The sequence below is a fragment of the Pleurodeles waltl genome, chromosome 3_1 (genome assembly GCF_031143425.1).
Source record: "Pleurodeles waltl isolate 20211129_DDA chromosome 3_1, aPleWal1.hap1.20221129, whole genome shotgun sequence".
Classification (NCBI taxonomy): domain Eukaryota; kingdom Metazoa; phylum Chordata; class Amphibia; order Caudata; family Salamandridae; genus Pleurodeles; species Pleurodeles waltl.
In genome coordinates, this window is record NC_090440.1 from 866771097 (window position 1) to 866798370 (window position 27274).

At 41.8% G+C, this 27274-nt stretch overlaps 1 protein-coding gene across 12 annotated transcripts in view; it reads left to right on the forward strand.

Annotated features, from left to right (window-relative positions):
• The window catches only part of ZMYM4 (zinc finger MYM-type containing 4), a 1242519-nt gene that overhangs the window by 524250 nt on the left and 690995 nt on the right, over positions 1-27274 (forward strand). For all 12 annotated transcript variants that reach the window (XM_069223800.1, XM_069223806.1, XM_069223798.1 and 9 more), the window contains exon 3: positions 17338-17399. In XM_069223800.1, coding sequence (XP_069079901.1) covers positions 17338-17399 — 62 coding nt within the window. The remainder of the gene's footprint in view (positions 1-17337; positions 17400-27274) is intronic.

Genomic DNA, 27274 nt, shown 5'->3' on the forward strand with positions numbered 1-27274 from the left:
AGGTTCCAACTGCTAAGTTCTAAAATCAACCAAATGGTCACTGCATGACGAATGAACAAAAAGGATCTCAGTCGAGGACCGGCGCCACCTGGATGGTCAAATCAGAAAGAAGGGAAAAACGCTGTGATTTGCCAATACTCTGGTCTCCTCAGGCATTGATCGTCCGCAGCGAGATCCCAATCCTTCGTCGCGACCAATCCGTTGGGCGTCCGAGTCGCCGATGAGTCCCTGTTAGGGCGCCAATTTGTTGAAGTAAGCCTCAGCAAGGCCTACTAGTGCACGGGGTTCACCTTTCTCTGCACAAAGTCCTCAGACCATGTAGGAAGAAGTTGGCACAGAAACTGAAATAAAAGACAAAGTTTATTAAACCTCATGAGGTGGTACTACAGTTCAAACAGCACCCTTTGGTAATGTTTGAAGTAGCACACTGAACTGAGAGAGCATGGTCCTTTTATACCCATGCAGGGACTAAAAGGAGGTGGTACAATCATAGAAGCAAGACTTGCATACATGTAAGGTCATGTGGAAATGCACAGTCGACAGGTAGGAGGAGCTAACAGTTTTCAAGGACTAACAGCTGCAGACCTTACTGAGCATGTGTGAAAGTGGGAGATGCTAAATATAACTTGTCACTGGGCAGATTTTCAAGAGTAGTTAACAGAAAGGTAGGACAGAGCACATGGTGAGCACATGGCAGCATGTGGCAGAGAAAATGGCTGCCATGAATACAAAATGGATTCCGCGAAATGTTCACAATAGTTACTAAATATAAGATGTCTTCTGCTAATGCTTAATCTAATCGCTGCTAAACTACAACATATTTACTAAAGGGGTGTGTTAGTGAGGGGAAAGAAAGAGCGCTCAGTGAAAATCTGGCCACCAATATACCTGGAAGGTGTCTTCACAAGGGACTACTCCCAACCCTTAAGGGTTTACGTAGTAAACCAAAGCTAATGAAACATGTGTGAGGCACTCAATACGTGTATATATAAGGTACAATAACTTCTCCGAAATATGTGGAAATATTATACGAAAGGATTAACAATCAAAGTCAGAACAGTTCTTAATATTTGATCCAGTCCACGTGATTTATTGAGAATAGTCTTGAAGAACTTGAGTCCCAACAGTCCAAACACCCAAAAATCCAAGCCAACACGTGTTTCGTCATGGGAAAATGACCCAAACGACTTCTTCAGGGCTGTAAATAACGTGAGTTAGAAAACCAAATTGCTCAAATAACAGACTGGGTGTTAAAACCCAAATCAACCCAATGACAGCCAAGAATATGGATACAGATAGAGAATAGAAAAGAAAAAGAAAGTGTTAAAACCAAGAGACACGTCTGGCCAGTGAAATACATTTTTTTATAACCAAAACCTACTTTTAGTACACAATACCTTAACAAAGTCTACACCCACCAAACGAGTTGTTATACTGCAAAATAAGTCATCCCTCATCTGGGGCCATTAAATTTAAAAAGTACCTAATTCAAACCTTATAACCCGTGAGAAGTAAAACAATCCAAAATAATATATCTGCATCAGAGATATACTTGATGCCACACTGAGAATTATAGGGTGTCCATAGATAAAAAGAAAATAAGCCATGCCATGCAAAACACCTCGTAAACCAACCGTACTCGCCATAACGAGGTTCCCCGAAAACTGTTAAAGTACCTTATACGCAAGTCCGTTGGTCCAGAACAACACAGACCAAGTCTAGTAAAAAAGTAAATGTGCGAGCGTAAACACCGATGTAGTCTTGTGTTCAAACATCCAACCGTTATTAATGTCTAATACAATATCTTAAAGTCAATAGGATAAAAATAAAGTCCATAATATCTGAATCACGTTACAAAAACAATGTTTCTATGTGTTCCTTCTAATCTCTTCAAGTTTCTTAGTCATTAACCCCTTTGATGCGGGCGTCGGCCGCTGGCCGATGCCCGCACTACCTCCCTCCCTGGTGCAGGTCACGACCAGTGGGCGACACCAGGGGGGGGGGGTGTTAATAAATCCTCATGTGTGTCGCACCCGAGGATTTATTTATTTATTTATTTTTTGTTCCCCGGGAGGCACGGAAGCTCTTCAGTGTCTCCCCCCCACCTGCCCCTTTGTGACGTCAGCGCGCCTCAGCTGACGTCACTTTGTGGATTTCCCCATCGGAGCAGTAAGCGGCCTTGCGGCGGCTTCCTGCTCTGATGGGGAAAACGGCCACAAGTGGCCTTCCCCACGTTCGGGAAGGCCTCGTAAGAAAGGGGAGTCTCTCCTGAAAGTGTTTCCTGGCCCCCAATACCAGGGATTTCACTGGTGGGGGAGGGTGGGGTGTCAGCCCCCTCGGAAAACGGGCCGGCCTCCCAGCCCCTGGGGGCATATTTAAAAAAAAAAAGGTAGGTGCTCCCCCCCACCCCCCGGGGATAATTTTTTTTTTTTTTTTTAAAAGAAAAAGAAATGGACAGGGGGTTGTCTGTGGGCAGGGCGACCCCATTTTGGCCCCCAAGGAAACCATACAACAACTAAAAAAAAAAAAAAATAGATCTATATATATAGAAATATCTATGTAGATATATCTATAGATAGATCTATAGATATGTATATATAGATATGTGTGTGTATGTATATGTTCGATGGCATGTGTAGCTGCAGATACACATGCTGTGCACATCCCGCCATCTGGTGTTGGGCTCGGAGTGTTACAAGTTCTTTTTCTTAGAAGAAGTCTTTTCGAGTCACGAGACCGAGGGACTCCTCCCATTTCGACTCCATTGCGCATGTTCGTCGACTCCATCTTAGATTGGTTTTTTTCCGCCATCGGGTTCGGACGTGTTCCTTTTCGCTCCGTGTTTCGGGTCGGAAAGTTAGTTAGAATCTCGGAAAAATCGTCGGTATTGTTTGCATTCGGTATCGGGTTAGTTACAACAGATCGACACCGACTTTTGAAGAGCTCCGGTGGCCCTTCGGGGTTTTTTCGATCCCCCGTCGGGGCCTGGTCGTCCCGGCCACGTGTCTCTTCAAGGCTGATGGAACGGACCCCATTCCGCTTCTGCCCAAAATGCCATAACAAGTATCCATATACAGATCAGCATCTGGTCTGTAACTTGTTTGTCTCCAGAGCACAAGGAGGATACTTGTGAAGCCTGTCGAGCGTTTCGGTCAAGGAAGACACTAAGAGACCGAAGAGCAAACGTCTGCAAATGGCGTTTCGAAGAGGAGGAAGAAACCTTCTCCATACAGGAATCGGACTCGGAGGAGATCGATCCCGAAGAAACGCCGAAAACCTTGAGTAAGATGTCGAAAAAACAGCAAAAGCCCAGGGGACGCCACCGCCAACAGGCCATGGCTTAACCCGAAAAATAGGTGACCGACCATCGGCACTGAAAAAGGGCATGCTGGTGTCGAAGTCATCTGACTCTGGTCGAGATACCGGCACACAGCAATCTCAGGCCCGAGATAGCGGCTCCGAACAAGTTCGGCACCGAGACAGCGGCACCGAAATGAGTCGGCACCGAGAAACAACGACACCGAAAGCTAAAAAGGTGTTGTTGGAACCGAAAAAAGTAGCCGAAAAGGTTTCGATACCGAAACATCCGGCCTCGGAGCCGAAAACAAGTTCCTACACAGTGGAACAAGGACTGTCCTCACAAATGAAAATACATAGATTTGGACAGGACTTGGAGACAATGGAGCCAGACTACACCCAAAGAAGGCTCCACATCCAAAAAGAAACGGTTAAGATCAGCACTCTCCCTCCTATTAGTATGAAACGCAAACTTGCATTCCAGGAGAAAGACAAGCAGCCACAGACAAAGGTGGCTAAGCAAGTAACCCCGCCACCGTCTCCACAACGCTCGCCGCAAACATCACCGGTAGCTACTCCACCTATGATGCAATCCCCTACCCATACAGGGATGAGTCAAGACGACCCTGACGCGTGGGACCTTTATGACGCACCAGTGTCAGATAATAGTCCAGACTGTTATCCAGCTAGACCTTCGCCACCAGAGGATAGTACAGCCTACGCACAGGTGGTGTCCAGAGCAGCAGCATTTCATAATGTCAGCCTGCATGCAGAGCCATTGAAGAAGACTTTTTATTTAACACACTGTCGTCCACACACAGCCAGTACCAGAGTCTTCCCATGCTACCAGGAATGCTAAAACACTCCAAACAGGTGTTTGAGGAGCCCGTAAAAGGAAGGGCCATTACTCCAAGAGTGGAGAAAAAATATAAACCGCCACCAACAGACTCATTTGTAGTAGGGGCAGCTCGCAAGAGAGCGAACTTACATACTTCAGGAGATGCACCACCTCCAGATAAAGAAAGTAGAAAATTCGACGCAGCAGGCAAAAGGGTGGCAGCGCAGGCAGCAAACCAGTGGTGTATTTCAAATTCACAGGCTTTGTTGGCCAGATACGATAGGGCTCATTGGGACGAAATGCAACACTTTATAGAACATTTGCCCAAGGAGTTCCAAAAAAGAGCACAGCAGGTAGTCGAAGAAGGACAAAGTATCTCCAACCATCAAATACGATCAGCAATGGATGCTGCAGACACAGCTGCTAGAACTGTCAACACAGCAGTGACAATAAGGAGACATGCATGGCTGCGTACATCAGGATTTAAACCAGAAATACAGCAAGCTGTGCTGAATATGCCATTTAACGGACAGCAGTTGTTTGGGCCGGAGGTGGACACTGCTATCGGGAAACTTAAAAAAGACACTGACACGGCCAAAGCCATGGGCGCACTCTACTCCCCACAGAGCAGAGGCACATTTCGAAAAACACAGTTTCGAGGGGGGTTTCGAGGGCAAAGCACAGAACCCACAACCTCACAAACAAGGCCCACTTATCAGAGCCAATACCTGCGGGGAAGTTTTCGGGGACAATATAGAGGGGGACAGTTCCAAAAAAGTAGAGGGAAGTTCCAAAATCCCAAACCTCCTCAAAATAAGCAGTGACTTCCAAGTCACACATCCCCAACACAACACCTGTGGGGGGGAGACTAAGCAAATTTTACAAACATTGGGAGGAGATAACAACAGACACTTGGGTACTGGCAATTATCCAGCATGGTTATTGCATAGAATTTCTCAAATTCCCTCCAAACGTCCCACCGAAAACACACAATATGTCAAAACAACATATAGATCTTCTAGGACTAGAAGTTCAGGCATTGATACAAAAAGAGGCAATACAATTAGTACCAAACCAACAGAAAGGGACAGGAGTTTACTCTTTGTACTTTCTCATACCCAAAAAAGACAAGAGTCTAAGATCTATACTAGATCTCAGAACATTAAATACCTACATCAAATCAGATCACTTTCACATGGTGACTTTGCAGGACGTAATCCCACTGCTCAAACAACAGGACTACATGACAACACTAGACCTAAAGGATGCATATTTCCATATACCGATACATCCTTCACACAGAAAGTACTTAAGGTGTGTATTCCAAGGAGTACATTACCAATTCAAGGTGTTGCCATTCGGAGTAACAACTGCGCCAAGAGTTTTTACAAAATGCCTGGCAGTCGTAGCTGCACATATCAGAAGGCAGCAAATACATGTATTCCCGTACCTAGACGATTGGTTAATCAAACCAACACGCTAGAACGGTGTTCACAACACACATTATGTCATAGAAACACTCCACAAACTAGGTTTCTCAATCAACTACACAAAGTCACACCTTCTGCTGTGTCAAACACAGCAATACTTAGGGGCGACAATCAACACAGCAAAAGGGATTGCCACTCATTCCCACAAAGGGTTCAGGCATTTCACAATGTAATACAGGCCATGTATCCAAAACAAAAGATACAAGTCAAAATGGTGATGAAACTCCTAGGCATGATGTCCTCATGCATAGCCATTGTCCCAAACGCAAGGTTACACATGCAACTCTTACAACAGTGCCTAGCATCACAATGGTCACAGGCACAGGGTCAACTTCTAGATCTGGTGTTGGTAGACCGCCAAACATACATCTCGCTTCAATGGTGGAACAGTATAAATTTAAACCAAGGGCGGCCTTTCCAAGACCCAGTGCCACAATATGTAATTACAGATGCCTCCATGATAGGGTGGGGAGCACACCTCAATCAACACAGCATCCAAGGACAATGGGACACTCAACAAAAACAGTTTCACATAAATCACTTAGAACTATTGGCAGTATTTCTAGCGTTGAAAGCTTTTCAACCCATAATAAGCCACAAACACATTCTTGTCAAAACAGACAACATGACAACGATGTATTACCTAAACAAACAGGGAGGGACACACTCAACACAGTTGTGTCTCCTAGCACAGAGAATATGGCATTGGGCGATTCGCAACCACATTCGCCTAATAGCACAATTTATTCCAGGAATTCAGAATCAGTTAGCAGACAATCTCTCTCGGGATCACCAACAGATCCACGAATGGAAGATTCACCCCCAAATCCTGAACACTTACTTCCACATTTGGGGAACACCACAAATAGATCTGTTTGCAACAAAGGAAAACGCAAAATGCCGAAACTTCGCATCCAGGTACCCACAAGATCAGTCTCAGGGCAATGCGTTATCGATGAGTGGGTGAGGGATATTTGCCTACTCTTTTCCCCCTCTCCCACTCCTTCCATATCTGGTAAACAAGTTAAGTCAAAACAAACTCAAACTCATACTCATAGCGCCAACATGGGCAAGGGAACCTTGGTACACAACACTACTAGACCTCTCAGTAGTGCCTCATGTCAAACTACCAAACAGACCAGATCTGTTAACGCAACACAAACAACAGATCAGACATCCAAATCCAGCATCGCTGAATCTAGCAATTTGGCTCCTGAAGTCCTAGAGTTCGGACACTTAGACCTTACACAAGAATGTATGGAGGTCTTAAAACAAGCAAGAAAACCTACCACTAGACATGGCTATGCAAATAAGTGGAAAAGGTTCGTTTATTATTGCCATCATAATCAAATTCAACCTTTACATGCATCTGCTAAAGACATCGTGAGCTACTTGCTACATTTGCAAAAGTCAAAACTAGCTTTTTCATCCATTAAGATACATCTTACCGCAATTTCAGCTTACCTGCAAATTACCCACTCAACATCATTATTTAGGATACCAGTCATAAAAGTGTTTATGGAAGGACTAAAGAGAATTATACCACCAAGAACACCACCAGTTCCTTAATGGAACCTCAACATTGTCTTAACACGACTCATGGGCCCCCCTTTTGAGCCCATGCACTCTTGTGAAATGCAATACTTAACATGGAAAGTTGCATTTTTAATTGCCATCACATCTCTAAGAAGAGTAAGTGAGATTCAAGCATTCACCATACAAGAACCATTTATTCAGATTCACAAGTATAAAGTAGTTCTACGAACAAATCCTAAATTTTTGCCAAAAGTCATATCACCGTTCCACTTAAATCAAACAGTAGAATTACCAGTGTTCTCCCCACAGCCAGATTCGGTAGCTAAAAGAGGACTACATACATTAGACGTCAAAAGAGCGTTAATGTACTACATTGACAGAACAAAACTAATTCGAAAAACAAAACAATTATTTATTGCTTTCCAAAAACCTCATACAGGAAATCCAATTTCTAAACAAGGCATTGCTAGAAGGATAGTTAAATGCATTCAAACCTGTTATCTTAAAGCAAAAAGAGAACTGCCTATTACACCAAGGGCACACTCAACTAGAAAGAAAGGTGCTACCATGGCCTTTCTAGGAAATATTCCAATGACTGAAATATGTAAGGCAGCTACATGGTCTACGCCTCATACATTTACCAAACACTACTGTGTAGATGTGTTAACAGCACAACAAGCCACAGTAGGTCAAGCAGTACTACGAACTTTGTTTCAAACAACTTCAACTCCTACAGGCTGAACCACCGCTTTTGGGGAGATAACTGCTTACTAGTCTATGCACAGCATGTGTATCTGCAGCTACACATGCCATTGAACGGAAAATGTCACTTACCCAGTGTACATCTGTTCGTGGCATTAGTCGCGGCAGATTCACATGCGCCCACCCGCCTCCCCGGGAGCCTGTAGCCGTTTAGAAGTTGATCTTGAACATTTGTAAATTCGTAAATAGATTACTTTAAACTACATTATGTACATACGTATTCACTCCATTGCATTGCATTACTAGCATACACAACTCCTACCTCACCCTCTGTGGGGAAAATAATCTAAGATTGAGTCGACGCCCATGCGCAATGGAGTCGAAATGGGAGGAGTCCCTCGGTCTTGTGACTCGAAAAGACTTCTTCGAAGAAAAACAACTTGTAACACTCCGAGCCCACCACCAGATGGCGGGATGTGCACAGCATGTGAATCTGCAGCGACTAATGCCACGAACAGATGTACACTGGGTAAGTGACATTTTCCATATATATATATATATATATATATTGATAGATAGATAGATGTATAGATATATAGATATATATCTATATATCTATCACTTTTGTCAATACATGTGTGGTTTCCCTTGGGGCTGCGATCGGCCCCCAGGAAAACCAGACCCACATATAAAAGTTTTTATATATATATATATATATATATATATATATATATATATATATATATTTGCCTGCAGTTGCAGCTTGCGTCTTCAAAGCAATGCACATACTTCAACTGACACTTTTCAACTGTCGCTTTTAGGCAGCAATAAAAAAGTCAAGTATTGTGATTATGTTTCTGCTACAAAAGGGTCAGACTTGTCTAGTGGCAGTTATAGTGCCATAAAGAAGCGCAGAAGGTTTATATGCCTACTGCAAAGAGCAAATCTAGATTTTATGTAAATAGCTGAGTACATTAGTAGAGTCAGCCATTACTTGCGCTATAATACAAATTAAATGTATGTGCGGGGTGGAGGGCGGCTATGGAGAGATGAAGGGCACTTTTGATGGGTGGTAATAAGGGAATCCGAGGAGGAGGGAGTGGGAGCACCAATAATGATTGTTGGACTGGGCGCAGGAGGTGCTAAAGACTGTGACAAATGGTATGTGACAAGGTGTTTTTGAGGGTCTTGAAAGAACGTGCTGATTGAGGGAAGAAGCGCAGGTAAGGTTGCCTCTACTGTTGCATGTATCTCACACACACCATCGATTTTGTGACTGTCTAAGTAGGCTAGTGTTTTAGAGCAACAGTTTAGCCAATAGCAGAGATGGCATCTTGATGGATGACTGCTGTCGTCACTCTGGTTATAGAGGACAGCTCTGACATAGGATCAGAGACTGAGACATCAGATACTGAGACAGCATCTGAGGGATAGGACAATGGCGCAGACTCTGGGAGTGATTTTTTCAGTCGGAGGAGTCCCATTCGATAACTCCTCTTCCAGTAAATTATGAGGGAGGTGATGAGGACAGTCCTGCTGTTCCTTCGCAAGCAGTCTGTGCAACGGGTTAATAGTGGGTTAGCCCAACCCAGAGAGCAGATGAATGCGGCAGCAAGCAGAGAGAGAGAGTGCTCTCTTGGGAGCTCCCCAGTTTAGTTCAGCCCCAAATTCCACCACCCAAATCGTATTGTGGAGACATCAAAATTATCTATTGCAAAACAAACTGGTTTTGTAAGGCAGGCACCTTTGTTTTTGGTCCTGGGTTCGGCGGCCATATAGAGTAACACACTAAACCCAAACATTTCTGGAAACTAGACATTCGGGGGAGTCCACAGAGGTGTGACTTGTGTGGATTCCCCAAAGTTTTCTTACCCAGAATACCCTGCAAAGCTGAAATGTTGAATGAAAACTCTATTTTTCTTGCATTTCTGTCACACAAACTACAGGAATATGCTGGGATCCACAATATTCCTACCACCCAGTGATTCCTCACCTGTCCTGATAAAAACACTACCCCACTTGAGTGCCTACACCTAGTGCCTGCGTCAGGAATGGATCACCCCAGGGTCAACAGATGCCTCATGTAAGGACCAACATTGACCGTTGTGTGATCTATTCCTGTCGCGGGCACCAGGCCTACCCACACAAGTGAGGTACCATTTTTATCGTGAGACTTGGGGGAATGCTGGGTGGAAGGAAATTTGTGGCTCCTCTCAGATTCTAGAACTTTCTGTCACCGAAATGTGAGGAAATTTTTTTTTTTGTTTTTTAAGCCACATTTTGAGGTTTGCAAAGGATTCTGGGTAACAGAACCTGGTCAGAGCACCACAAGTCACCTCATCTTGATTCCCCTAGGTCTCTAGTTTTCATAAATGCCAAGGTTTGCTAGATTTCCCTAGGTGCTGGCTGAGCTAGAGGCCAAAATCTCCAGCTAGGCACTTTGCAAAAAACAAGTCAGATTTTAATGTAAAAATGTGATGTGTCCATGTTGCGTTTCCTGTCGCGAGCATTAGGCCTACCCACGCAAGTGAGGTACCATTTTTTATTGAGCGACTTGGGGGAACACAGAATAGCAAAACAAGTGTTATTGCCCCTTGTCTTTCTCTACATTTTTTCCTTCCAAATGTAAGACAGTGTGTAAAAAAGACGTCTATTTGAGAAATGGCCTGTAATTCACATGCTAGTATTGCTAGTGTGGGCACCCCGGAATTCAGAGATGTGCAAATAACCACTGCTTCTCAACACCTTATCTTATGCCCATTTTGGAAATACAAAGGTTTGCTTGATACCTATTTTTCACTCTTTATATTTCAGCAAATGAATTGCTGTATACCCGGTATAGAATGAAAACCCATTGCAAGGTGCAGCTCATTTATTGGCTCTGGGTACCTAGGTATCTTGATGAACCTACAAGCCCTATATATCCTCGCAACCGGAAGAGTCCAGCACACGTTAACGGCATATTGCTTTCAAAAATCTGACATTGCAGGAAAAAGTTAGAGTAAAACGTGGAGAAAAATGGCTGTTTTTTTCAGCTCACTTTCATTTTTTTTTTATTTCAGCTGTTATTTTCTGTAGGAAAACCTTGTAGGATCTACACAAATTACCCCTTGCTGAATTCAGAATTTTGTCTACTTTTCAGAAATGTTTAGCTTTCCGGGGTCCAGCTTTGGTTTCACACCCATTCCTGTCACTAACTGGAAGGAGGCTGAAACCACCAAAAATAGTAAAAATGGGGTATGTCCCAGTAAAATGCCAAAATTGTGTTGAAAAATGTGGTTTTCTGATTCATGTCTGCCCGTTCCTGAAAGGTGGGAAGATGGTGATTTTAGCACCAGAAACTCTTTGTTGATGCCATTTTCAGGGAAAAAACCACAAGCCTTCTTTGGCAGCCCTTTTTCCCATTTTTTTTTTTTTTTTTTTTTTTTAAACCAAAATTTTCACTGTATTTTGGCTAATTTCTTGGTCTCCTCCAGGGGAAACCACAAACTCTGGGTACCATTAGAATCCCTAGGATGTTGGAAAAAAAGGACACAAATTTGGCGTGGATAGCTTATGTGGACAAAATGTTATGAAGCCCTAAGCGCGAAATAGCCAAAAAAGGGCTCAGCACTGTTCGGGGGGGGGGGGGGGGGGGGGGGGGGAGGGAGGGGGAAGGGAGGAGGCCCAGCACCTAAGAGGTTAAACCGGGAGCTACAAGAGAAAATACACAGTACATTCGTATAAATAACATGCTTATAGAAATGAATCACGCTAATGCACAAATAGTTCTCCATTTACACACACATATAAGTCGAAGCACAGCTTACCCAAATCCATAAAATTCCCGGCATGTGTTCATGCCAGATCACCGTCGCGAGTACGCCGACCGCGATTGCTGAGCCCAGAAGTCAATTATGAACACTATGAGAGTCCTCGCAATCAAGAACGGACTAAACTATAGACACAAAAGTAGGACTACCAATCGTGTAGTTACTACTAGACTACCACAGTCATCGTTACTGCTATGAGGGTCTTGAAAATCGGGAACGGACTAAACTATGAACATAAAAGTAGGACTACAAATCGTGTAGTTTCTACTTGAACACAACAGTAATTGTTGTTATTATTCATCGAACAAAAACCATCATATCTCCCCGAACCAAATGTATGCAAACATTAGCCACAACGCTCCATAAGGCTTGGTAAATGACATAGTTAAAACTCCATCTCCAAAATAATGAGTAAGAATTCGTCAAATAAATAGTAAATTGCCACAACAGTGCCTATAGTACCATTGATACAAATCCCAAAAAATATATATATACAATTTTGACATCAACACTAAATGGAAGATGAGCAGAGAAAGGAAATAAACTGTTGAAAAAATCAAGAAATATATAAAAGTAAAAAAGAAACAATAGAAAAGGAATACACAATGATGTCCAAATCACATCACACCTTAAACCCTATGTGGATCCAAATTTGTTTTCTATTTGAGAGTTTTGTTTGTCCATTCAAGTGCCAAGAGATAGTGAAACAACAACTAGTAATGATACAGATCTTACAAATGCAAACAATACATATTCCGCACAGATCAAACCTGATTACAAAATAGATAGGTTATTGTTGTGTTTAACATGAAAATGACTGTTCAATCACCCAAAAAGTATTCCAACTCTCTATCTAGGTTGAGACCCATCTCAACTGCCCTTGATGTCATTATCCACAATGCCTCTTTTTTACGTAAGGACAGTTCTCTATTACCACCCCTCGGATCCCTGGGGACATGTTCAAACCCAATAAATTCAAAACTCTTATGAGAAGTTTGTAAGTCGCCAGATAGTATGTGTCACAATAGGATATCTAACATCACAGTTTTTAAGTGCCCTCATGTTCACCAATTCTGATTCTGAGTGAACATATGGTACTCCCCACATATATTCGAGAACATTTACAACGTATCACATAAATGACATAAGAAATGTTACAATCTATTGAAGACTTAATTGTAACTATTTGTCCAGCAGTAGAAAACTCTTTGATACTGTGGCATGCCCAGCGACATACCCCACACTGTCCACACTTAAAAAAAAAAAAAAAAAAAAAAAACATCCCTCGTGGGTTTAACCATGTGCTACTGGGCAAAGTAGTGGTGAAACTGGGACTAAGAATATTTCTCAAAGATCTGCCTCTCCGATACCATGTAAGTACCCTTCTGGTATTATATTCTTTAATGACTCATCCTGAAGTAATATGTCCCAATGTTTCATCATACATTTTTTCAAAATCAAAGAAACATCATTGTAATCTGTAACAAATCGAACCTTATTGGATTCCTTAACAGTATCCTTAACTTGTAAAGTATCACTTCTCAAGAGTTGTCTAGCCCGGTGTTGAGCCCTCCTTACCACTTTATTAGAGTAGCCTTGTGTTCTAAATCTCTGACCCATGTCATAAATGTGATGTAGGAAATCCTTGTCCACACTACACTTACGTCGAGCCCTCACCAATTCTCCAAATGGAATAGAAGTAATCTGATGTTTGGGGTGTGCACTTTTAGCATGTAAGATAGAATTGCACGCTGTGGCTTTATGAAAAAGCCTACTCTGAATTTTACCATCGGCTATAAAAAGTTCAACATCCAAAAACTCAACGTTCTCAGAGATGAATTGATAAGTAAACCTTACATTCATGAATTTGAATTCAGAAACTCACAAAATTCAACCAGTTTTTCCTCGCCACCAGTCCAAATCAAAAAACAATTGTCTATATAGTGACCCCAGTATAGTATGTGTGTCTGCCATTGGATAGACTCTGGACCCCACACCCATTTATCATCAAACCATCCCATGAAAAGATTAGCACATGAGGGGGAAAATTTAGAGCCCATCGCTACAACTTGTTTTTGTCGAAACCAATCTTTATTGAACAGAAACAAATTATTAGTGAGTATCAAATCCATTATCTCCGTCAGCATTTCCGTATGCTCCCAAAGGCTTGCCGATCTTCTATTGAGAAAATATCTTAGAGCCAATTGTCCTAAGTCATGACTAATGCAAGTATATAGAGAAACCATGTCCAGTGTGACCAAAAGCATATTGCTCTCCCAATCTATATCACTGAGCATACTGAGAATATGTGTGGTATTCTTGATAAAAGAAGGAAGATTATATACCAAAGGTTGTAGAAAACAGTCCACATACTCAAAGTTTCTCAGTGGGACCCAGTATACCGGAAACAATTGGTCTGCCCAGTGGAAATGGTAGTTCCTTATGTACCTTTGTCAGTGTATAAAGACAGGGAAACTTAAGACGGTCAACTTTAAGATAACAATATTCATCGGTATTGAGTAATCCCCCTTCTCGCCAGGCAAGTAGCCTATTATTGATCTTGTACGCTAGGTTGGGAATAGGATTACCACTAACACGTTCGTAGCATGTAATGTCATTCAATTGCGATAGGATCTCATGGTCATAATCAAGCCTATTTATGATAACTACGTTTCCAATTTTATCTTCTTGCCTGATAATGATGTCCTTTTCTTTTCTGAGTTGTTCCAATGCAGTTAGTTCGTCAGGACTTAGATTTTTAGAGAAATGTCGATATTTCCTCCTCAATAAATATTTGTCAAGGTCCTTACATACTACATCAAAAAATTGAGTATTGCCTATACAGCATTTTAGTATTTGTGTTACCATAACAAAGTACCTTTATTTTTGTAACACTGTGTGGTTTCTTTTATGCGTGTAAGTGCTGTGTGACTTTAGTGGTATTGCATAAGCTTTGCATGTCTCCTAGATAAGTCTTGGCTGCTCATCCAAAACTACTTCGAGAGCCCTTTCTTCCCAGACACTGCCTACACCTCACTAATAGGGGATACCTGGACTAGGTATAAGGTGATATCACCATAGGTGCTCACCACACACCAGGCCAGCTTTCTACATAGAGCATCTGAAAATTCAGGACACATGCCACAAACAGTTTAGTGGGTAAGTAACAGTTTCCTTTTATTTTATTTTGTTTTGCTTTTATTCCTAACCCCCAATGCACTGTAATAGACTCACACTGCCTTCAGCCCCAATGCCAGAGTTCTCAGTCGTGGTTCGTTATAAACAGTGTTTATAATGAACCATGACTGACAGCTTTGGTGTTGACCAGGCATTGGTGGTCACTCAATAACGACTGATGAATGCTGACCAAGTCATCGCTATGTGCGAATGCGCAGCATTGCTGTATGACTATGAACAGCTTTCCTAAAATGTTAGTGTGGTGTGTGTCTTCAACTAACGTGTGCTGTTAGCCGTTGATGAAGGCGATGTGCATCACCTCGATGTATAGCCGTGTAGTATTACTGCTTGGTTGTGTGACTCATCGTTGTGCGTCTGTGTGCACCATGGTGAAGGTCACCATGGTACACGTCGTGTATGATATTGGTGTGTATGCCACTTGTGTGTTCTGCTCCATCGCTGCTTGTGGGTGGGCAGCAGCACTCTGTGTGTGCAGCATCACAACCTTTTCCTAGGTGCTTTAGAATGTTTGAGTTTTCTAGCGCCATCAAAAGAGATGCAGCACTAGGCCAGAAGGAAAGAGCCTTGCAGCATCATTCCATGTCGTATCAAACTATTTATTCATTATGTTTTACAGAGGGGAGCCTGGCTCCAAAGTTCCTCGGACCCCTGCACAATATTTATGAGCATGTAGTGGGCTACAGCATGATATAGGCGCATTTACACAGTATCATCGGATAGAAAAAGAGAACCCTCGTATTCACATTTTAGGGGGGCCGTCTGATTTGGATACCCTGGACTGGGACAGGAGAGGTGAAACAACTCTGTGATTTGCCAATGGCGCATGTCTAGGGTGATGGCTTTAGGTGTTAATACGCGCATCTTTCAAGTTTCTTCAAGGTTGCAAAGGAAGGTGGGTTTATGGTTTGGGTGAACATGGAATCGAACAAATAATATCTTCAGGTTATTTCAGAACCTCCCAACCCAGAAGGCAACCCACCCTTGGGCCTCTGTGTATTGCAACTGCGAACTAACACCTGACCCTCCTACCACACTCACCTCCACTTCCACTCTCCCATCCATCCTTAGGTCTGTCAGGAATCTGCCATAAGATGACTCCCCTCTCAGCTTCGGATCCACACCCTGTATGAATATTCCCTTTTCTATTGGCTCTGTTTCTGACTCATGAACCCCCCCCCCCCCCCCCCCCCAAAAAAAAAAATCTGCTTTTTATCTTTTAAGTCCAGAGAAAGAGGTGGATAAGCTGGAACAAGGACACACTACCATCTCTAGCAGGACCGAGAAGCAGGTGTCTGACCTCAGTGGGGGACAGTGGAGGAGAACTCCTTGGCTCTGATGTGGATGGATGGATGGAAGCTGCCTTAATACTTCCCTCTCTGGCACTCTGTAACAGCATCTTGTTGTGAAAAGTGAGTGCATGTCTGGAACAGCCTTAATTCTCTCTTATTGGCAAGGTGGATACTCTGGGGAAAACCAGACCGCGGTGAAAAGATTCAAAGTTTGGGTTGTGGTTCCCCGCCAAACATTTAGGTTGCCAGCCACCACTGATCTAGTGATTGGCCACTAAAATCAAGTATGTTACACGGTGAAAGTGAGTATCTTGTGGTTAGTATTTTGACAACCTGATTATCTACACCTCCATGTGCAGTCTATTTTCAAGTCACTCTAGCTCCTTTGTTCACAAGTTTCTTGCTACTTTTTAATTGCACCTAATACATAAGAAGCAATTAATCAAAGCAGTTTGAATCATCTGGACTTTATAACTGGATTCATGTTCGCAGAATTGCTTTTCTCTTGCTACCAACATCGCCACTGTAAGCATGAACTAAAATCTGATTTAAAGCACTCGCGCGTTTTGATAATTTCAAATCCTTGTTCATATTGATGGTTTACTTTTAAGAGCTTATGTAGTCTTTAAGATTTGCAATCTATTTTCAGTTTACAAACTCCCTCTTTCGCTCCCAAAAGCCGTTTGTGGTGTTGAATTGTATTAAGCATTTTATTTCATTTTTTATTTCCTAAGAAAGCAGCACATCTGTGCGTTATGCTCTTCCCCTCTCCCGCGCTTACTAATGTACTTTTTATTTTTCATCGTCATTTTTGAATTTCACATCTTGTGTCTGCTTCTGAAACTATTCATGTGTTATGTTTTTTTGTTTTACGGTTTAATTATTATTGCTAGTGTTAATTATTTTAGACCATGATTGCACTTATAAAAATTGGTCGACAGCTCCTTTCTTCATACCGTTCTTCTTTTAATTTCCACTGTTTGTGTTGAACTCTAAAGGATGTCGCAATTGAGTGTCAAATATTTGGTATTCACATTTTCAGTGTATTTAATTGTCTCGTCTTTCTTTCAGTACCATTAAGCTTTCCCTTTCCTCATGCATGAGCATCCTGATACCTTTTGAAAATGTCAGACTCTATTTTCCTGCTTTAAGTTTTGTTTTGTTTATATTTTTAGGTCAAATGGAAGAAATGTCTCGTGCGCCCCTAGTAGCACAAGCTCCAGAAACCAACTTCAGGGTGAGCATCTTTTCTGTAATATTTTTCAAAGTTTTATATGTGAACATCTATTTGATAATAGATCTGAATTGAAGATGATTTTACCACTTCAAGGCGGGACCCATTGACTGTTTCTCGAAATCATCACATTGCACAGATCTTTGTGCTTTATTTTTTTTTTCCGTTCACGCAGATAGTTTAGTCTTGATTTTTTTAAACGATGGATGTAAACGCTCTGCATATTTATTTCTCTTGAACTCAAATTACAGCCAAATTGCATTCTAACGTTAGTAGTTTCCTTTGTTGCAGAATGTTGCACAAAATATGTGGTTTGTGGTCTGCCAATAAATCCACACAACATAAGACCATTCCTTGGTCGTTGAATTCTGAGGTTTCCTCGTTCACTATCATGTCTCATGAATTTGCATCAATGCTGCTACTTTTATGCATATAGTATTTGTATAGCACAAATCTAACCAAAAGGCAAAGGAGCACTGTGCAGAGTTAAAGTCAAACATGTAACCATCGAATGATGGGAGATGTAGCTGGGTTCCGGGAGCAGAAGTGTAATGTGACTGTATTGTGATGTAGCGGTTAAAGAAGTGTCTTCACCTCTTTCCTAAATTGAAGCAGTATTTGTGAGGTTCTAATGAACACAAATGTGTTCTTCCACATTCCAAGTGTTTTAAGTATAAAAAAGGCCTGCGAACTTGATTCTTCTTTCCTACTTGATTAAATGTTTTTTTCCAAATTTGCTCATGCAAGCTAGACACTCCAATGACTGTATTGACTTTCCTCCTTATGGGAGGAGGTTTACAATGTTTGTAGCTAAAAGTATTCCACATAGCAATTAGGAACTGAATTGCTCTCTAATATCCCAGAAGTTGCATGTTATCTAACAAGCTTTCTCCTTGATTAAACAATGCACCACCTAGTTCGGGTGTGTAAATAAATGCCTGAATAACAACTCACAAATAAAATTCCCTCTGACAGCGACACATATCAAAACATTATTTTTGGGGTTTTTGGATAATGATAATTTTCATATCATTTAAGCTTTATTTCAGCCACAAGGACCATAAAAGCACAAATATCCCAAAAACATTACAAAAAGATAAAAATAAACATGAGCTTCAATTTAAAAAAGAATAAAACATGCATAATTATAAAACATACACACAACCAGCAGCGTTTGTACCCTTCACCCAAACAATGATACAAACAAAACTGTGAAATAAAACGCTAAGTACTGGCAAAAGAAAAATAAACCAAGGTACAGCAATAGGCTACCTGGGAATTTCAGACTTTATCTTGTATGAAGATACTATTCCTCCTAATAAGCCAAACCACGCTTAGAAATTTCTCAACAGAAATGGCTAAAATCTGTCGCGGATCTGTCCTAAGAATGCAAAGGGCTGTTAAGTGACTGTGGAGACCTAGAAGTCTACATGCTGGAACTAGCCACTTTATGCACAGCAATATGTATGCTGGGCAAGCAAATAGGACGTGAGGTAGGCTCTCATTGTTAATTCTACAGGCAGGACATAAAGTAGCTCCCCCATTCGATCTTTAGAAGTAAATGACCTTACAGGTAGAGCACTTACACGGAACTGAAAGTAAAGCTTCCCATCCATGGGAGCCAGAATATAATCTGAAAACTCCTCATATTAGCTCTCACTTTTTAAGTTTATTAAATTGCATGATAGTTTTGAATAGGCAGCCACTTGCAATTCGCCGGTGGCTACTGCCATCCAGTAGCACTTTTTAAAAACCATCCTATGATGGAAAATTAGCAGACTCTTGGCAATCCTACACTTCAAACAGACCCAATGAATAGAATGCTTCCTTAATACTCCCAAGCCAAGGTATTTTACTAAAACAATCGGCTTTGCGGACAGCCTGAAGAACTCTTACATAATGGAGTAGCTCGGGGGTAGTTCATAGTCTCCTCCAAAACAGAAGAGTATTTAAATTAAACTTTAGACCCAGGATGGTTGAGAATTTGAAAAGAGGTGCTTCATTGCAGTGTACTTCAGTATACTAAAATTTACCTTGATAAGCTCCTTTTCGAACCTTGTTCACAAGTAATAGATCAACATTCATCATTAAATATTTAAATGGGGGCAGTATTTCAAAGACATTTTGAAAATCCAACATTTAATCTGACTGAATGCCTGAAAGTTCTATATTTCCGAAATCACGACTGGAAATATGTATTGTACAAAAATAATTTTAACAGTCAATTGGTTCAATCACCACCTTATTCTGTTGGGTGCCACTCAAGTTTGGTAGTACTGTTTTGTAACTAACATTTCAAGAAACATGGCACCTTCAGAATTCATATTGAGTGTTTTTGCAATGGTTAAAGTATAAGTTTTGGGCTCCACAAACTAGTGTATTACAACATGAGTCATCTATAATCCCTTTACTTCAAGCTACTGTTCCTTGTGAAAATTAAACTGTTTAAAATATAGATATTCATTCTACTAAAATATTGTTTTATATTCATACTTTACCTTTCATCTTCACCAAAGAAATAATACATCTCTTATAACATTACATTATCTGAATGTATTTTTTCTTGACATCCTAGTTCCCTGTATGTAAGCCATTTTTGTTATCTTTTTTACGTCTTGCCTATAGACTGCTTTTAGCTTTCGTCTTTTGAACAACCTCTTGAGTACCTCACTAACAACGTAGTGGGCTTAAATCCTGCTGATTGCAAACTATTGGGCTGGCTTTTCCACTATTGCTGTTTATTCAATGCCTTTCTTTCCTCTTCTTCAGTTTGTCCATCCTCAGCATCATTTCCTCTTTACCATCTTTTTGAGTGAATGACTTGTATCCTTCTGTGGCTTACATTCAGGGAACTACCTTTGTTTTCAGCACTGTATAAGAGTGTATGTGTTTACTGTTAGGATTGCATACCCAGTTCTCTCCCTTGTTTCTTGCACCATTGACCCCCACAATAGTTTTTCATCATATTATTTTTAATACACCTTTCCTCCATTAATTTTCTGCCACATGTTATTTTTTTATCTTAACCCCCGCTGCTTTCTGTTTCCACAACACAAGAATGCGACTCTTACTCTATCTACAACCCCATTTATCTCCCCCACCCCCCTTTTGCTTTCTGTACCTGTGTTTTCATGTCTTTAAAGAAGCAAGACATTAGTGTTTACAATTCTTGCCCTGTCCCCTTACTTGATACTTTGTATTATGTGTTTTTTTGTGCCTTTGCTATGTGCGCCATGCACCCTGTTCTCAGAATTTTGACCATAAATATCTTTAAACGAAGTCCATCTGTTGTTTATTTGCTAATACCTCGACGTGAAAGCTTTTCATCCAAGGAAAAAAGATGTCAACCAGTAGCGCTTTTTTTGTTTGAATTTTTTTTTTTTATACATACGGCGCCGGGTGCCATTGTGATGAATCTCCAGGCTTTGGGGATGTGATATAGAAATGTGCCTAAATCACTGCAGCCATGAAACTGATAATTGGCTGCCGAAGTGTGACCTTGCACCAAGATGTTTTATTTACTTACATTAAAAGCAGTGGAAGATTTCCGGCTAAAAGTCTTTGACATCACTTTCTTGCTATTTTCCAACACATACTGTGCATCGGTACACTTTTTATTTAGCTTTATATTGCTAACTATTGCCTACATTTTTATTTGCATTGTGCACTTGCACATATTTGTTTAAACCAGTCCATTATTTTTCAATATTCAACTTTAATTATTGACTGGTTACGCATATTATTTTTAACACATCCTTGTTGTAGTTGTAGTTGTATTTATATATCGCTTACTACCCCTAACGAGGCGTTGAAATGCTTTTTGACCAGTAGCACGCTACTCCAGAACCCCAAAGAATTAGTGGTGGATTAGTATAGGGAAGTATGAGTACAGAATTGGTATGCGTAAATTTGAGCACATGATATGTGAGTTTGTTTGTAGGTTTGACTAGAATAATGGAGGGATAGAGGAGGGAAGAATCCACAAGTGTTAATTGGGAGTTTATAGTAATAGGATGAGGCTTGGGATAAGTAAAGAAGAGACAGAGGAGGGAAGAGTCTATAGAAAGGGGGTTGGGAGATCATAGTAGTAGAAGAGTTGTTGGATGAGTCAAAGGTGAGACGTGAGGGAGAATTTAGTAGGGTTGTTTGGGAGATCATAGTAATAAACTGAGGTTTGGGTGGAGCCAGGAGCCGTAGAGGAGGAAAGAGCCTAAGCTGGGTTATTTTGGAGATCATAGTAGTAGAATGGGTTCGGGATTAGTCTGAGTGGGGATGGAGGATAGATTGATAGAGGTACATTTTTTTTAATGTTTCCTCAATTTTTAATTGGGAAGTGTTTGCTGATAAATTAACACTTGCTCATTGTGATAGATAAAAATGAAAGCAGGGATTCATAAGTATCTGGGCTAACAACCTATCTAGGAACTATGGAGTGACGTATGAACATGTTAAACATGGAATAATGCACATATATATCTATATATGCATATATACGCACATACATTGTATACATACTCGTACATACATATATGCACTCCTATATACACATACACACACATTTAACCGTGAGTAAATATACATTTGTTAAACAGGCTTTAGGAGTATGGATATATTTTATTATGAAATAGTACTTATGCATATTTCTTAAGGAAGTGCGCACATCTAGGTATATACGCATAATCAGATTATAAATGTTTACCAACACAGGCGTATGCAGTCCATTGCTGTTTGGATATGGTAGTTATGAAGGAAAGAGCTAGCTCTTGAGTAGTCTTCTGCAAACAAGATAGTTATCCTTGGATCATACATTTGGGGATAATGAATTTCATAGTTTGGCCACTTGAAGAAAAAAGGATGTTCTTATTACTCCATTTGCACTGTTGTTAATTGTGCGAAAACAAAGTGATGGATGGAATGCTTAAATTAATCTCAGCCACTGCAATCACTCATGCCTCATCCCAATCCATCGTTTTTTTGCCAATGTGTCCACGAATGTGTATTGAAACATAATCCCAGACAAAAAATACATACATACATACACAGGTGTGTAGGAAAAGTTGTTCAGATATTCATTAATGCTGCCTACAAATCTCACCACCAAAAATGTATTACACCAAAACCTACACTCAAAAATAAATATGTATGGAAAATGTCACTTACCCAGTGTACATCTGTTTGTGGCATGTTGCGCTGCAGATTCACATGCTGTGCACTATTCCTGCCATCTAGTGTTGGGCTCGGAGTGTTACAAGTTGTTTTTCTTCTAAGAAGTCTTTTCGAGTCACAGGACCGAGTGACTTCTCCCTTTCGGCTCCATTGCGCATGGGCATCGACTCCATCTTAGATTGTTTTCCCCGCATAGGGAGAGGTAGGATTGGTAGAATGAGGATACTAATGATGTCCATGCAATAAAATAGATATGTATGTACATAGTTTGTGTTAAAGGAATGTTTATTTGCACATATATACAATTTTAATGAAACTTAAACGGCTACGGGCTCCCGGGGAGGTGGGAGGACGCATGTGAATCTGCAGTGCAACATGCCACGAACAGATGTACACTGGGTAAGTGACATTTTCCGTTCGATGGCATGTGTAGCTGCAGATACACATGCTGTGCATAGACTACAAAGCAGTAATCCTCCCCAAAGCGATGGTCAGCCTGTAGGAGTTGAAGTTGTTTGAAATAACGTTATTAGTACAGCCTGTCCTACTGTGGCTTGTTGTGTTATTAACACATCTACACAGTAATGTTTGGTAAACGTATGAGGTGTAGACCAAGTGGCTGCCTTACAAATCTGTCATAGGCATGTTACCTAGAAAGGCCATTGTTGCTCCTTTCTTTCTAGTGGAGTGAGCCTTTGGTGTAACGGGTAATTCTCTTTTAGCATTAAGTTAACAGGTTTTATGCATTTGACTATCCATCTGGCAATTCCCTGTTTGGATATGGGGTTACCAGCGTAGGGCTTCTGGAAAGCAACAAACAATTGTTTAGTTTTCCGAAAAGATTTTGTCCTGTCTATGTAATACATTAGTGCTCTCTTTACGTCTAATAATGTATGCAGTGCTCTTTCTGCTACCAAATCTGGTTGTGGAAAGAATACTGGGAGTTCAACAGCTTGGTTTAGATGAAATGGTGAAATTACTTTTGATAGAAATTTTGGCTTTGTGCGTAGAACCACTTTGTGTACCTGTATAAATGGTTCTTCAATAGTGAACGCCTGTATTCCGCTAACTCTTCATAGTGAAGTGATGGCTATTAGAAATTCTACCTTCCAAGTCAAGAATTGGATTTGGCAAGAATGCATGGGTTCAAAAGGTGGGCCCATGAGTCGTGTATGTACAATATTAAGATTCCACGAGGGTACTGGTGGGGTTCTTGGAGATATAATCCTTTTTAGTCCTTCCATAAAGGCTTTAATAACTGGGATTCTAAAAAGTTACTTTGTATGTTTAATCTGCAGGTAAGCAGAAATTGCAGTGAGATGAATTTTAATAGAAGAAAAAGCGAGATTTGCTTTTTGTAGGTGTAGTAAGTAACTTACAATGTTTTGTACGGAGGCATCTAATGGTGTGATTTGGTTTGCTTGGCAGTAGAAAACAAACCTTTTCCATTTATTAGCATAACAATGCCTTGTTGTCGGTTTTATTGCCTTTTTAATGACTTCCATACACTCATTTGAAAGGTTTAGGTAGCCAAATTCTTAGACCTCAGGAGCCAGATTGCTAGGTTGAGCGATGCTGGATTGGGGTGTCTGATCTGTTATTTGTGTTGTGTTAACAGGTCTGGTCTGTTTGGGAGTTTGATGTGAAGTACTACTGAGAAGTCCAACAGTGTGGTGTACCACGGTTGGCGAGCCAACGTTGGTGCTATGAGTATTAGTTTGAGTTTGTTTTGACTCAGTTTGTTGACTAGGAAAGGGATGAGTGGGAGAGGGGGAAAAGCGTAAGCAAATATCCCTGACCAATTGATCCATAGAGCATTGCCCTTGGACTGAGGGTGTGGGTACCTGGATGCGAAGTTTTGGCATCTTGCGTTTTGTTTTGTTGCAAACAGATCTATGTCTGGTGTCCCCCCCCAGCGGTGGAAGTAATCTTGTAGAATCTGGGGATGTATTTCCCACTCGTGAGTTTGCTGGTGATCGCGACTGAGATTGTCGGCTTACTGAATGTGAATGCCTGGTATATATTCCGCTATCAGACGAATGTTATTGTGAATTGCCCCATGCCAAATCTTTTCTACTAGGAGGCATAGTTGTGACAAGTGTGTCCCCCCCCCCCCCCCCTGTTTGTTTAGATAGTACATTGTTGGCATATTGTCTGTTTTGACAAGAATGTGTTTGAGGCCTAGAAGGGGTTGAAAAGCCAGGGAGACCGCTAGTAGTTCTAAGTGATTTATGTGTAGTTGTTTTTGTTGATTGTCTCATTGACCTTGTATATTGTGATTGTTGAGGTGTGCTCCCCACCCAATCCTGGAAGCTTCTGTTGTAATAATGGTGTGAGGCACTGAGTCTTGAAATGGCCGCCCTTTGTTTAAATTTACAGGGTTCCACCATTGAAGCGAAGAGTGTGTTTGGCGGTCTATCAATACTAGATCCTGAAGTTGACACTGTGCCTGCATCCATTGTTTTGCTAGGCACTGTTGTAAGGGCCGCATGTGTAGCCGTGCGTTTGGGACAATAGCGATGCAGGAGGACATCATGCCTAGTAGTTTCATCACGAACCTGACTGTGTACTGTTGGTTTGGTTGTATGCTTGACACTATAGTTTGAAACGATTGAACTCTTTGTGGGCTTGGAGTGACAATTGCTCTTTGAGTGTTGAGTGTGGCTCCCAAGTATTGTTGTATTTGGGATGGTTGCAAGTGAGATTTTGGTAATTTATAGAAAACCCTAGTTTGTGTAGAGTATCTATTACATATTGCGTGTGACTTTGACACCGGTGTTGAGTGTTGGCTTTTATTAGCCAATCGCCGAGATATGGGAATACCTGCATGTGATGTCTCCTTATATGAGCTGCTACTACAGCGAGGCATTTTGTAAATACGCTGGGCGCTGTTGTTATCCCGAAGGGCAATACTTTGAATTGGTAATGTTTGCCCTGTATGACAAATCTGAGGCATTTCCTGTGAGATGGATGGATGGATGGGTATGTGGAAATACGCATCCTTTAAATCCAGTGTTGCCATGTATTCTCCCTGTTTTAGCAAGGGAACTACGTCTTGTAGTGTGACCATGTGGAAATGATCTGATTTGATGAAGAGGTTTAATGGCCTGAGATCTAAAATTGGTCTTAGTGTGTTGTCTTTTTGGGGAATAAAAAAATATCGGGAGTAAATCCCTGTTCCTTTTTGATGGTGAGGTACTAGTTCTATGGCTTGTTTTGTTAATAGTGCTTGCACCTCTATTTGTAGCAGGTCTAGATGTCGTGCCAACAGTTTGTGTGTTCTTGGGGGAACATCTGGAGGGAAATGTGTGACCTCTATTGTAGAAAGATGGCTCTGTATATACTATTTCAGTAAAGTACACCCTCAGCGGCACAGGGGCGGCCGGGTGCAGAGTGCAAAAAGGCGTCGGGTTTCCTTTAGGAATCAGTGGGGATACCCGGGGGTCTCTTCAACGATGCAGGCAGGCACATGGGGGGCATCTCTGGCTACTCAAGGGCTCGCAGTCGCTGGGGAGTCCTCCCTGAAGTGTTGGTTTTCTGCAGGTCGAGCCGGGGGCGTTGGGTGCAGAATGGGAAGTCTCATGCTTCCGGCGGGAAACGCGAAGTCTTTGAAGTTGCTTCTTTGTTTTAAAGAAGTTGCAGGTTTTTGAACAGAGCCGCTGTTCACAGGAGTTTCTTGGTCCTTGGATGCAGGGCAGTCCTGAGGCTTCAGAGGTCGCTGCTCCTTGTTGGATGTGTCGCTGTTGCAGTTTTCTTCGAAGTTGGGAGACAGGCCGGTAGGGCTGGGGCCAAAGCAGTTGTCGGCTCCGTCTTCTCTGCAGGGCTTCAGGTCAGCAGTCCTTCTTGTTAAGGTGGCAGGAATCTAGTTTCCTAGGTTCTGGGGTGCCCCTAAATACTGAATTTAGGGGTGTGTTTTGGTCTGGGAGGGCAGTAGCCAATGGCTACTGTCCTTGAGGGTGGCTACACCCTCTTTGTGCCTCCTCCCTGTGTGGAGCGGGGCACATCCCTAATCCTATTTGGGGAATCCTCCAAACTCAAGATGGAGGATTTCTAAAGGCAGGGGTCACCTCAGCTTAAGACACCTTAGGGGCTGTCCTGACTGGTGGGTGACTCCTCCTTGTTTTTCTCATTATCTCCTCCAGCCAGTGGCCGGAGGGGCGGGCGTCTCCACTAGCTGGGATTCCCTGGGGCGCTGTAACAAAAGGGGTGAACCTTTGAGGCTCACCGCCAGGTGTTACAGTTCCTGCAGGGGGAGGTGAGAAGCACCTCCACCCAGTACAGGCTTTGTTCCTGGCCACAGAGTGACAAAGACACTCTCCCCATGTGGCCAGCAACATGTCTGGTGTGTGGCAGGCTGGCAGAAACTGGTCAGCCTACACTGGAAGTCAGGTATGTTTTCAGGGGGCATCTCTAAGATGCCCCCTGGGTGTATTTTTTTCAATAAATTGCACACTGGCATCAGTGTGCATTTATTGTGCTGCGAAGTTTGATACCAAACTTCCCAGTTTTCAGTGTAGCCGTTATGGAACTTTGGAGTTTGTGTTTGACAAACTCCCAGACCATATACTCTTATGGCTACCCTGCACTTACAATGTCGAAGGTTTTGCTTACACTGTAGGGGCATAGTGCTCATACGCCCTCACCTGTGGTATAGTGCACCCTGCCTTAGGGCTGTAAGGCCTGCTAGAGGGGTGACTTACCTATGCCACAAG